This window comes from Haliotis cracherodii, unplaced genomic scaffold (genome assembly GCF_022045235.1).
Source record: "Haliotis cracherodii isolate W230 unplaced genomic scaffold, xgHalCrac1.p SCAF_9, whole genome shotgun sequence".
Taxonomy (NCBI): domain Eukaryota; kingdom Metazoa; phylum Mollusca; class Gastropoda; order Lepetellida; family Haliotidae; genus Haliotis; species Haliotis cracherodii.
In genome coordinates, this window is record NW_027266343.1 from 18740729 (window position 1) to 18754546 (window position 13818).

Here is a 13818-nt window from a genome sequence, read left to right on the forward strand (position 1 = left end):
AATATCTCGCCCCTGTCAACGAAAGCTCTAGAAAAAAGGCAAAGCATTTCCCGCATAGCCATCACTTAGCTCGCCAAACGGTAGCCTAGCTACTTAACGATGCGGAACGACCGGACCAAAGGGAGATTATCCACTTCGACGAGAGCAACCCGGAAATGATAAGGGACCGAATATCAACAATGATTTGGAGTGAATATACGCGAATTTGATGGTATGGCAATGTATCAACAACGTCGTCAAACCGCAGCAGAGCTATAGAGGACTCCTAGCTCCATTAGGTAAGTGTGTAGGATAGAATATATCCGTATTCCGATAATCACTTGGCGACGGATCATGCGTGCATATAATGCCTAATGGCACACAAGCAGCTGAAGCGAGTGCGAGGGGACCACACGTGGTTGCACCTAACAAAATGATAGCTGTTATTCAACGAAAGGGATATGGTATGACACCTTTCATTTGTAGCATTCGGCGCCAGTGTTTAAAACTGCGGCCCATGCTGTATAGGCAGCGTTAGGAGCGAGTAGAGCGGTACACGGCAATTACTGGGGCTATGTCTCGTCCTTATCATAAGATCGGGGACCCATGATTCATTGTTATGAAGGCATTAAAGACACACTGTCGGATTTTTTTTAAAATGCGTACATACATTCAAATTGTTTTTTATGTTATACTACAATTAAAATATCAAATGTCAGTGTAATACTTTAGATTAATATCACGATTGTATTGACCTATATGTTAATTTAACTTCCTATATTTCGACTGTAACATGTGTTAAATTTGCGATTCTTGCTATATATCGACTATTGTTATTCAATTAGTTCGTGATGTATAGATAGCGCTGAAAGGTATTTATATTTAATAATGAGACATGGAATGCACATTGACCGTTGTGTTTGTTGTTCATGTAGTATAATAATTGCTGCTACATTTGTATAGCGAGTGTTTATGTATATGATACGTGAGGATCCGGGGTAGAATAGGTCTTCAGAAACCCGTGCTTGCCGTGAAAGGCGACTATGCTTGTCGTACATAAGAGGCGACTAACGGGATCGGTTGGTCAGTCTCCTTGACTTAGTTGATGCATGTCGATCATCGCATCCCAATTGCGTGGATCGATGCTCATGATGTCAATCACTGGATTATCTGGTCCAGGCTCAATTGTTTACAGACCACTGTCATATAGCTGAAATATTACTAAGTGCGGCGTTAAACAACAAACAAACATGAATATGGATATTTCAATGTTGATTGTTTGTATATGTAAGTATAGCTATACGCAGTGTACACGGCGTGAAGAAAATCAGAAAAGGACCCCCGCCATATAGATGGAATATTGCTGAGTGCGGCGTTATACAACAAACAAACCAAACCAAAGCGTCAGAAAAGAGATGTAAAAATAGTTGGTTTTTTTTTTATAATTTCTATATATATCTCTGACATCTTTAATTACGGCCCATTCATTGTGATTATTTGGGAAATAACTCAACAGAAGTCAAGCATGTATTCAGGCAAACTAACAGAAGTCAGGCATGTATTGAGGCAAGTATTTGGCAAGAATGCAGCTACTAATACGTGCTCAATCACACAGTGTGTGTGTGCCACAACCCCGCACCTAGTATACCCTGGAGCTAGGGGCTGAGCTGAAGTCATTTACTTCGTACTTATACATCAGATCATTGAATGTCATACGTTCCTGTCGATTCCTGGTGACTTTAATTCACTATTTCATTTCCTGCCTGATGGCGTTTATCGGAAACGGAATTTGGGACAATGTCCACAATAGGATGAAGTGTAATTAATTTGGACATCACACTCATGGACGAGCTGCAGAGAACCTTAGCTTCCTAATATTGTAAACTCTAACCATTTAAGCCAGGGATTTTATCGGGAAATATTTTTTTCCCAGAACGTGCTTGAACATAATATGTTTCAGACTGGTTTTTAAAAAAACCCCAACCATATAGGCACATAGCTTTAATTAAGAACAAAAATATATTGTCTCCATACAAAATCCCCACCCCCCCCACCCCCCCCCCACCCCCCACCCCCCCCCACCCTTTAGATTTCTTTTTGAAAGCGAGTCTAGATAAGCGCCAGTATATAGTCAGAACATGGTGCTGTGTAAAAAGTATATTTAAAACTAATTGAGTGATATTTTTAGGGATGCTTTTCCGCTTCAGGATGAAAACAATTTACTTTTGATATATAGTTAACCGCATTCTTTGAATAATTATTTATATAATAAAGCAAAAAGTAGGTTTCGTTGGACTTTAGTACTAGTTGTAACTGTTTTCGATCGCCCCCGTGGGTACCTTTCAGCAGGTTTTAACCCCTGCAGCAGCCCCATGCCTGCCGAAGAATGAGGAATGTTTGCTTTCCAAATGTGACGTTGGTGATGGTTGCTGGTGGTTGCTATGGTATGAACCACTGGTTGATCACTTACTTGAGCGTTGAAACAACGGAAATAGTGGTGACGACATAAACTCAGTCTCTAGCTCATTAGATATGATTTTGTTTGTTGTTTTACGCCGCACTCAGCAGTATTCCAGCTATATGACGGCGGTCTGTAGGTAATCTAGTCTGGACCAGACAATCCAGTCATTGATATCATGAGCATCGACCTATATATAGGGATGCAATGATATGCATCAACCAAGTCTGACCACCCAATGGCGTTAGTCGCATCTAACGACAAGCATAGTCGCATTTTCAGGTATGAATGGCTTGCCGCAGACCTCTCCCCCCGGATTTTCACGGGTCCATCATATATGAGTTTGGGTTTGAAACGCCACGTTAATGTTCATAATAATCGTCAATTAATCTTCTTGGGGCATCCGAGGGGCCGCATTTTACTGTGCAGAGTGCCGTCACTTAGTCATGCCAGGATCCGCTGATCTTGGTCTGTCAGCACCGTAATTGGTAATGGGTCTCCCTCCCTTTCACATAATTTATCAACTTGCGCCAAGTTATATTACATTTTGGTATTTTCTCAGAAGCCTCTTCAAATTCGATGTCGGTCATTGAACCGTCCGTCCGTTTATTTCAAATTATTTGAATTTTATCTAATGTGAGTAACAAATTTCTTCCTCTGAAAGTGAGCTACACGACCTCATTCCTGTGTGTTTAAGTGTCAGTTTATGTAGCCTGGACACCTAATACTTATTCTCACTTACAGACTTGGGACTAGCTGTAAGAAATTATATAATACATAATTATTATATATTATTAATTATTAGCGCTTCTCTATAGCACCCTCTTTTGTTGGCAAATTTGGCAGCCACAGCATCCATATTGCTTTATACTGGATCACTTTCAGGGGTATGACAATTGATCGAATACAATCGATGCATTTTCATTTTTATTCAGTATATGGAAATACGTTGATTACACTTTCAGTAGTTGATATCGATATAACGCTGGACTTTCTAAGTTAAAATGCTATTTATGCATTGCATTTGTTGTTTAACGCCGCACTTAACAATATGCCAGCTGTATTATGAGGGCGGCTTTTAATAATCATGTCTGAACCAGACAATCCAATGACTGATATTAAGAGCAACGATCCACAGATGTACCCCGATATATGAAATTTCTTTAAAAAAAGTATAGTCAAGTCTAGAATGATATGGCAAGTCCAGATTGCCTCTGCTGAAATTAAGCATTGTTTTGGACTCTATATGGATTTTTATTTATATTTTTTTTATTTTGTATATATATATTTTAATTCCGGATGGGACCCAACACTAAAACGTACCAGAATTTGTACTTTACTAAGAAAGTGTTATCCCAAATATAACATTTGTTACATTTTACCACTTTCTAAGTGGCATTGTGTTTTCATATATTTTATTATAAGAACTTCATTTATGTGGCCAAATGTTAGTCTTAAAATAGTATTGCAGTAATGTTTGTCATCCGCTCCCTGGAAGTATCTCCTAGCTACGTTCAGATACCCACGTGAACGTTGTGTGATGTACATTATAGTTATCTCTGTTAGACATTTATTACCACAAATTGATATATGACATTTGGCTTTGATTTATTATCCAAGGGTGCTGTTTTCAAGTTGCTTCCTTTGACCACGAAATGCCTAATGCCTCAAGTCGACAGGATAATCCATAAGGCCACCACGTCAGCTGATTTATTTTAGAAACCCTTCTTGTTCAAAGCTCCAGATAAGCCAGAGTATTTGCGTTAAATATGCAGAGACGTTCACCATTACCCAATTAATGTTGAGTTACTTGACACATTGCGTAATTACCCATTGCAGGTATTCAGTGCATGAACGCCACTGCAGTGAATAATGCACATCTCGTTTATTGTAACTTAGATATGCATCGTACATCGCTTTTGTGCCACACTGGCGGAACATGGACAGATGCACATTAGAAATCACATGCAGCTGAAAAGCAATATAAGAAGATTTTTTCCCACTCATTGGTTTAAAATTCCCACGAAGACAGGATCCAATGGGATAATGAATACTACTCGAAAGAAGTCAAAGACCACCCGATTAGTTCATGGCAAGGCCGATTGACCATTCTATGAAAGAATCAGTTGTTCGTTAATTTCTTTTGAGATGTATATTTTGAGTATCTAAAGAAAGTTCGAGTAATTGCCCAACCTAAAGGATAAAAAATATATTGAGCGTTGTATTAGTTGTGTCTCTTTCTCTATTTACAGGCAATAATGTGATATGAGTTCACACAATGTTGTTTTCATCAAACCATGGAATCAACATTGTGTTGAGCGAGAACAACTCTGTAGCATCATGGCTCCTGAAGCAACACCAGGGACTGTGCATTACCAACAAACCCATGCTGAAGGAAGATATTGTAAATCTAACTGTACAAGGAAGTGGCCATCTTGCAATCGGCTTCCTGCAGACTCTGCCACATGATCTGATCAGTACTGGCGATGGTGGCTCGCTGCAAGAAGGCGTCCACTGGCATCGTTTCCGGTTCAAGAAGGACCACCTAGTTATCTCCCTTCAACGCGCCAGTGCCCAGACGGTGACCGTGCACCAAGGGAAGGAACTCGTTGATACAGTTGAGCATCGCCATCTGAGCAAAGGGGCTGGGCTATGGGTATGCCTGGATGTTCAATCAGGCGATATGAAAATCAAGATAGATTCTGGTAAGCATTCATTTATTATTTTATTTATTTATTCTATTATTTATCATGTTATTTTATACATATTTGGACACGAGTATGTTTATATGTACACACGCTTTGCAGACTTGCGCCCATTAAGCGTGCGTGAACCTATCGTAGTTGGTTCGAATCCCAGAATCGCTCGAAATATGTTTCATGGTTTGTCAGCACCAAAGTGGTAAAGGTCTAAGACCTATTTACTTTGAGCTTTCCTCCCACATCAAACTTGCACGCCTTAATATGATTCAAATACTGGAATTCAAAGCGGCGTTAAAACAATCCAATTCACACTGCAGGTACACACGTATTTTTATTTAGACTTTGGTACATTTGCGATGTATAAGAAGGGTACCAATGTGTGGTGTGTGGCATGCAGCATCTCATATCGGCGACATAGACGTATCTCCCCAGATCATGCTGACACGCCGTGATATAACTAATATATTGCTTACTCACGGTATTACCTATGTATATTTAGTGAGTGGGTTAAAATGTAACGGCACATCGACAATATTCCATCCTCTATATCTCCAGTATCGCGTTTCGTTAAACCTAAACTAACCCCTGGACTCATTCACGTGGTTGCGATCTCAAATTTACCCGCCCTTGATTTTCATCAACATTTTACCGACCAATAATACGCCGAGATGAGGGGGAAATTGTAAGGGTGGTAACTCCTATGGCCTAGAAACCAAAGACACCGCCAGATTTGATGGACGTGAAGACACCCTTTTCATCAAAAACATTGATGGGGGCTTTCTTTTGCGTTTCAGTCAGTTTTTCAATGTCAGAATTTGTCGCAGACTCGTAGACCATGTTGTTGATGTCGCCAAACCTACATTGAGGCTGGTTTGTAACTCGCATTCCGATTGGTCCGTTGGCATGTCACTTGAAATCGCGAGATTCACGGGAATGGATCCAGGAGAAAGTGTAGGTTTACCGAAATGCGAGTCCTGGAGAATATAGAGAATCGCCATATCGTGACGTGTATATTTATTAAGACTTGAGATGTTTGATACTTCAGAAGGGGTACCACAAGTGTTTGAAATACAAACTAATGTCAAGCTGCCAGCAGGACCCACAGACTTTAGGAGCGGTAGACCCTGACTAAACTCTCCAGGCCCTTATTTAGAAGAACTGTAGCTTATTGTGTAAAATGAATTGACACGCAAATGCATTGCAGGCCATAAGGGCCTATATAGATTTGAGGTGAGGTGAGGTGAGGTGAGGTGAGGTGAAATTGGGTTTTACGTCGCGTCCAAGATTATTCCACTTATATAGCGACGTGCATGCACGTGTACGTGTGTGTGTGGCTGCTTGTACTAGTCCGGACTGATGCCGATTTATAGTGCTAGCACACTGAGATACCATGCCGCAGTTTAACATGAATACCCCACTCAGACACAGTATACTGACTCCAAGCTGACCAGTCCTTGTTTTAGCCCCCCAATGCCGAGCGCCAGACAGGGTAACAACAAAGTACAATCTTTTAACGTCTTATTGTATGACGCGGCCGTGGATCGAACCCCGGACCTTCCGCTCTTCGGGCGGACGCTCTACCACAAGACCACGGAGGCGGTCAATATAAATTTAAAACTTCGGGTTCATCTCGAGCTCTGTCTGTCACGGCCCTGCTTATTTCGAACGCTGGGTACCACCCGTCATGGTGACTTCCACGACTTGCATCACTTTCCTCCCACATTAGGCTTACTCGCTCTGATACAACTAAAATAATGTTCAAAGCGGCGTTAAACGCAACTCTGTCACTCAATTGTCTTCAACCATTAGATGACACAGATGTTATATGGGTTCTTTGCAATGATGCATATCCTAATAGGCGACTAAGTTATTAGAACTCGGTTTTGTTAATTGTGTGTCATGGTACGCCGACAGCTTGGGACTTTGCTCCTGTTATCAACCACTTGTTTGTCTCGCCGGGATTCGGTTATTTACAGGCCGCCGTGCTATAACTGGAATATGATAAGCGCAAACTACAGTAAACTACGGTTATAACGAACTCAAAGGGACTACTAATTTTAGTTCGTTATAACCGGAATTCGTTATAAGCATATATACAGCATAACTAGAGCATATAGTGGGGACTAAAAAGTTAGTTCGTTATATCCGTTAGTTCGTTATAAGCGTGTTCGTTATAACCGTAGTGTACTGTACCAATATTCGTGAAGACGTTTTACCTGCAGCTTGTTTCATGTTTACTATGTATGATGACACTCACCGTAATAGCCTTACATTGTTGAGAGAAATTATTACAGGAATGATTTAGGCTGATACGTTTTTAGTTTGTGATCAGTCACTTTCGAACGGTTCCTAGACAAGTTTACTATTTCTTTTTTTCAGAAACCAGCCAGAACCAAGGTTGTGGCTTCTTAATGAATGCTCCACGTACTATTGCCTTCAGCGAGACCTCGGGACCAAACATTGTAATCTCTAACGGCGCGACATGCGCAGGTCTCGTCAAGCCTTACGGTGGCGCCCTCTGTGTAATAGATCATCCGCTCAAGAAAGGGGAGGCAATCCACTTCAGCATTGCTCAAATGAATTTCACCTCGGTCGCCTATGTGAAAGTGTTTCTGACAAATATAATACCGGTTCTGTTGACATTGAACAGCAGTGTGGACACAACGGGCCGGCTCTTCCCGTTGTTTAGTATTGACGTCGATGCCGACCTCGACGTAAAGCTGCAGATCAAGGGCGACGGACGCGTGACCTACAGGGTCATGACTGTTAAGAAGAGTGCCACTGTACACGGCCTTGACCTGGCAAGGCCAGTATTTGTCTGTATTCAGCTATATCAGGTCAAGGTCAAGTTGACGCCACCGCCAGACACTAACAACACGGATTATGGTGAGTAATAGAAAAGAAATGTCACCCGAAATTGTTTTGACTCACTTGACTTTAACACGTTGCCCTGACACAGATGGAATATTGATGAAAGGGGCTTTCAACAACATTTTCTCTATCTTGATTGATTCATGTTTTGATACAATTATGATGCTGACACAGCATTAAATCAATACAGTTTTGTTTGTTGAATCAAAACTTGCCTCTTGAATCTTGCTGGAAAACTGTACATGTTGTACTCTCAAGACATGTCACCATGAGTGTATGATCGATAGGTTTCAGTTACTATGTCATGTGACGACACATTGCTTGGTGTGTCAAGTGTGTCAAAAGTAAAATTGTAATTTACTAATACAATTTAAAAAATACATACTACACAACCCGTATATTTTGTTTGTATACTGTTGTTAAAGTTGGTCTGAATATTGTTTTGTTAATTTGAAAATGATGAGTCGTTCACCAATCAAAACCTACATGTACAGGTTCCGTGCCATCGACACCATTGGCTCTGCGACCAAGTAAGTGCATGCTACCACAGCATTAGATAAAGCTCGTATATAACTCTGTGGGACCGATAATTTGATAGTCTGGTGGGAGCAGGTGTGTGTGTGTGTGTGTGTGTGTTTCAATTACAGACCGCCGTCATATAGCTGGAATATTGCTGAGTGCGGCGTTAAACAACAAACAAGCAAACAAGCATATTTGATTAAATTGTCGGCCCCACTATGTACCAACATATACGCTCTGTGAAAATATGCACACATAACCTTTAGAATGTGCCCCATAAGGATATTTTAAACGATAGGTTAACATTTTGTTAGGTGAATTTTATTTGACTCTCGATATTGAGACATTACTCGCTTTTCGGGGATGGACGCTTCCATGCCCCGTCAGAGGGTGGGTTTGTAGGTGCTTGCTTGCTATTTGCAATGTGTTCGAACGCTATTCTTATTGTGCTAACAGACTATTTTTTCGCAATGTGTTCATACACTATTCTAGTGTACCGAAGAGGTATGTAGGTCCCCAGCAACGGTCATGCTCGGTGAATTGGTTGGTGGCATGTCATCGTATCCCATTTGCGTGAATCGATGCTCATGAAGTCAATCACTGGTTTGTCTATTCCAGTATTGAATATTGCAAAGTGCAGCGTTAAACACCAAACTATTCTCATTGTGTTAATGTACGATACTCATTGCGTTACTACGCTGTTATCATTGTGTTACTACGCTCTTCTCATTGTGTTAATACACTGTTGTCGTTGTGTTATCTTTTTATACTATCCCATTCGTTCCGAACTGGCAGACAATTCGTAAACGCTTATCCCTTGGAATCGATGTAGTGGGAGGCAGCGCAAATAACGTAGAGATGCGAATTTAATAGATACTGTTAGTTACACCCTAGCTTATCCAGTGCATTATATGTCCATTTTATTAAATATTATGAGAAATACCCTGAACCCTACCCGTGAAGATTCCGGGGTAGAATAGGTCTTCAGCAACCCATGCTTGCCGTAAAAGGTCACTATGCTTGTCGTAAAAGGCGACTAACGGGATCGGGTGGTCAGGCTCGCTGACTTGGTTGATGCAGGTTGAGTGCGGCGTTAAACAACAAACCAACCAACAAACCCTGAGCCCATTCTCCACATTCTCGTTTCGGAAATGGCATCATCCATCTTTATTGCCCCGTCCCACTTAGCGATCATAGCGCTAAGACGGTCGTAACTCCCACGCTTTAACATAAAATAATAATAATGTTTCATTAATATATAAATTGTCACGTGGTACGCATATGGTGTGCAACACCCGGCCAAACAGGCCTATGAGACACCAATTCCATTAACATAGTCATGGTTAAAATATATGCCAAGTGATTTCACTAATACAAGCATAGATTTACGACAGTCGTTGTGAAACTGGGCCATGTATTCTCTCGCAAATGAGAGTAACTTATTGAATGGCTATATTAGATTTAGTTTCGTGTCGTTGGTCCCGGACGAATGTAGGCTGGCGAATGGGCGCAGGGTATTTATTGTGATAGTTTCAAGATATAATACACTGGTGGTTGAATTGTGTTCGTAGCGGCGATACTCCTCACTCACTCAACCTCTATTCATAGAAGTCACGTAGACTCTACTCTCATACTGACCATAACATGTTATAAATAAATAATTGATTAATTGATGTTACGAATAATTAACTGATTAAATGGTGTTGTATAATAATGTGTAAATAATGAATTTTAACACATACTTTGCATAGCTATTAGATTTGTTGGACTTAATTGAGCGTTCTGGGTACAGAGTTGTGGTCATAGTGTATGTGTGGCGTCAGGTGGTGAGGCAGATTGTCTATAAGCTAAAGGCATGCATACATCATTCCACGCACGTTGCCTCTCAGCATTAACCGAATGTTCTATACATCTTTCTGCATGCCTATCTACTACCAACATATTTTTAGACCCGTGAAGATCCGGGTAGAATATGTATTCATCAACCCATGCTTGCCGTAAAAGGCGACTAAGCTTGTCGTAAAAGGCGACAAACGGGATCGGGTGGTCAGACTCGCTGACTTAGTTGATGCATGTCATCGTATCCCAACTGCGTTGATCGATGCTCATGATGTAAATCACTGGATTGTCAGGTCCAGACTCGATTATTTACAGAACGCCGTGTTACAACCAAGCACTAACATATTTTCATGGCAAGATCTACACAGTCGCTTTCTGCATCCCATCTAGCCTTCCTGTGCGTCATGTTATTTTGCAGGATGTTTTAACAGCAATGATATCTGACATTATTTTTGTGCCTTATAAATATTAAATTCTACTTCGCTATGAAACAAGAAATTCGAGTCTCCGGTTTCTGTTTAAAAATAACTATTGTTTGTATTTCCTGCAGTCCCAAGTTTTAAGGTCAAATTTCGCTTAGAAAAAGTCACCTATGCTGGTCGTAACAGGCGACCAAATGGATCGGTGGTCTGTCTCGGTGACTTGGTTGATTGCGTCTTCACAATATCATTGTTAACAATATCCATCACCGGATTACCTGGTCCAGACTCGATTATGTACAGGCCGCCGTCATATACATGTAGCTGGATATAGCAGAGTGCGGCGTTATACAACAAACAAACAAACGTCCCATTGACGTTCGACATGCACCACCTCAGGTTTTCTCCTACACAGCGGCGTTAAACTGAACTCACTGTTACGATAACAATGTAATAATGATAATTACAAAACCGATTAAAAGCAACACTGTCCTTACTTGATGGCTAGATTTAAGCCCTGCTCACTCCAATTGTACCTGATGAACTAATTGTGACTTGGCGCTATTAATAAGAAATGCGATGGAAGGACGGGCCCTTTGGGAAAAAAAATGATTTTCAATAAGAATGATATTAAAATCCATAAATATCCTGGTAGCGCAGTGGCGTAGACACAGACGTCACCATTTCCAAGATAATCTCAGTTCTTTGCATTGATATTGTTCTTTTCAGGAAACCCAGTCATGTGTCATATTCTTCTCGCGGTGTGAAATTCATGCCTAGGCGATTTGAAACCCGGAAATTATTAACGTCGCGGGCTTGATTTAGCTTGGCGGTTATGAGTTATTGTCTATGAACGAGACATCTGATTCAACTCATTTACATAGAGCACACGAGGTCGTGAAAACCTTCTAAAATATTGTACAGTATTTCAATAATACTACGGCTCTTCCTGCTTTGGTGGTGTAGTGGTAGAGCGTCTGCCCGGAGAGCGGAGGGTCGGGGCCCCGGCCGCGTAATACTTAACAACTTTAAATGATAGTACATGTTGTTACCCAGCCTGGCGCTCGGCATTAAGGGGCTAAAACAAGGACTGGTCGGCTCGGAGTCAATAGGTTGTGTCTGAGTGGGGTATTCATTTTAAACTGCGGCATGCTATCTCAGTGGGCCAGCACTATAACATCAAGAGCAGTATAAGAATATACCTCGAGAATTACAACAGGGAATCAACTATAGTCGCACACAGGTTCTGGACTCAAACTCGGACCTTCACCTTCCTACTTCCTTTAATATAGATCTGAACTGTTCTTCAGTAAGACGACCGCCTCCTCCGTGGTGTGATGAAGAGAGCGTTGCCCGAATATCGGGTATCCATGTCAAACGGCGGCACCATAAACCGGTCTATTACAAGCAGCCACGCACGCACGCACCTACCCACCCATGCACGTGCGCACGCACGCACGCACACACACGTGTGCATGCACGTCGATGTGTGACTGAGGTTTTAAACGCGACGATATATTCAATTTCTCCTCATCTCACATGTCGGGTCTTTTCTCCCACATTAAGCTGACACGCCGTGATATAAATGGATACTGTTAAATTGGCGTTAAACCCAACTCACTCACTCATCTCACATGTTATGTTATGTTTAAGACTTAAGGTGTTTGTTGGTTAAATGTTTAATGTCTGTCCACGAACAATTCTTTTAATTTGGTGGTAGAATAGGTCTCCAGCAACACATGCTTGCCGTAAAAGGCGACTAACGGGATCGGGTGGTCAGGCTCGCTTGCTTGGTTGATGCATGTCATCGATCCCAATTGCGTGGATCGATGCGCATGTTATTAATCACTGGATTGTCTGGTCCAGACTCGATTATTTACAGACCGCCGTCATATAGCTGGAATATTGCTGAGTGCGGCGTTAAACAATAAATCAAACAACTAATCATATTCGCGTGAAAGCGGCGTTAAACCTCACTCGCTCAGAACTCATTAACGCACACGGCGAGGAAATCCCGAGGCAATGCATGATGTTTATCACTTTCGTGAAACCCACGAGCACGGGTATAGTGCTGACAAACCTTGAACCCAGTCATTGGTTTCTTGTGTGCCCAAGGGACGCAACTCTTCACAACTGATTACGGCGTCACAGACGACTGAGCCACCCGTGATCCCCACCACGACCACTAATATGAACGCCTGACTTGTAAGTTCGACGGTCTCAAACGACGCTTGAATTTCAATGCCTTTTTAAAAAATAAAATGTTTATCGGTTTCAGTTCACTCTTCTCCGCCTTCAATCGGAAGACCCCCTCGAGACACGCTTGTCAAGAAGCCATAAAGACGTCATATGTGTTATCTATGGTATTTGTGTGTTGCATGAACGCTGATTTGTGTATTTGGAATATCTATGATCAGTTACAAACAAGCACGATCTGTGTACAACCATAAAGGACGTTCGTAAAACAGCTATCTCCCTTAGTAGACTGGCGGAGCTTGACAAATATTCTGTGAAAATCGAAGTCTCATTTCGGGACGTCACTTGTCATGTAATAATCTTGGAGGTGTATTATGTTATATTTTCGTCATATTTTAATCTCTTTCCTCTTGTCAAATTTTTATCTATTACTCTTTTTGAATAAACTATGTACATGTATTTGGTGTTTTTATGTCCCGTGACTGCCTCCGTGGTCTAGTGATAGAGCGTCCACCCGGAGAGCGGAAGGTCCGGGGTTTGATCCCCGGCCGCGCCATACCAAAAGACGTTAAAAGATGGTACTTGTTGTTCCCCTGTCTGGCGCTCGGCATTAAGGGTTAAGGCAAGGACTGGTCGGCTCGGAGTCAGTATACTGTGTCTGAGTCATGTTAAACTGCGACATGGTATCTCAGTGGGCTAGCACTCTAAATCGGCATCAGTCCGGTCTAGTACAAGCAGCCACACACACACACGTACATGCACGTCGCTATATAAGTCTTGGACGCGACGTTAAACCCAATTTCACCTCGACTCACCTTTTATGTCCCGTGGTCCT

At 41.7% G+C, this 13818-nt stretch overlaps 1 protein-coding gene across 2 annotated transcripts; it reads left to right on the forward strand.

The window, feature by feature from the left end:
* The first annotated feature begins 146 nt into the window (after positions 1 to 146).
* On the forward strand, positions 147 to 13431 carry LOC139452520 (uncharacterized). 2 transcript variants are annotated; one of them, XM_071234028.1, is made up of 5 exons: positions 147 to 278; positions 4690 to 5142; positions 7519 to 8025; positions 8505 to 8540; positions 13066 to 13431. In XM_071234028.1, exons 2-5 carry the CDS (start codon positions 4716 to 4718, stop codon positions 13125 to 13127), a joined length of 1032 nt encoding a protein of 343 aa, XP_071090129.1. In that variant the 5' UTR covers positions 147 to 278; positions 4690 to 4715; the 3' UTR covers positions 13128 to 13431. The 2 variants fall into 2 exon arrangements, with proteins under 2 accessions (XP_071090129.1, XP_071090130.1); XM_071234029.1 differs by lacking the exon at positions 8505 to 8540.
* Positions 13432 to 13818: the final 387 nt, after the last annotated feature.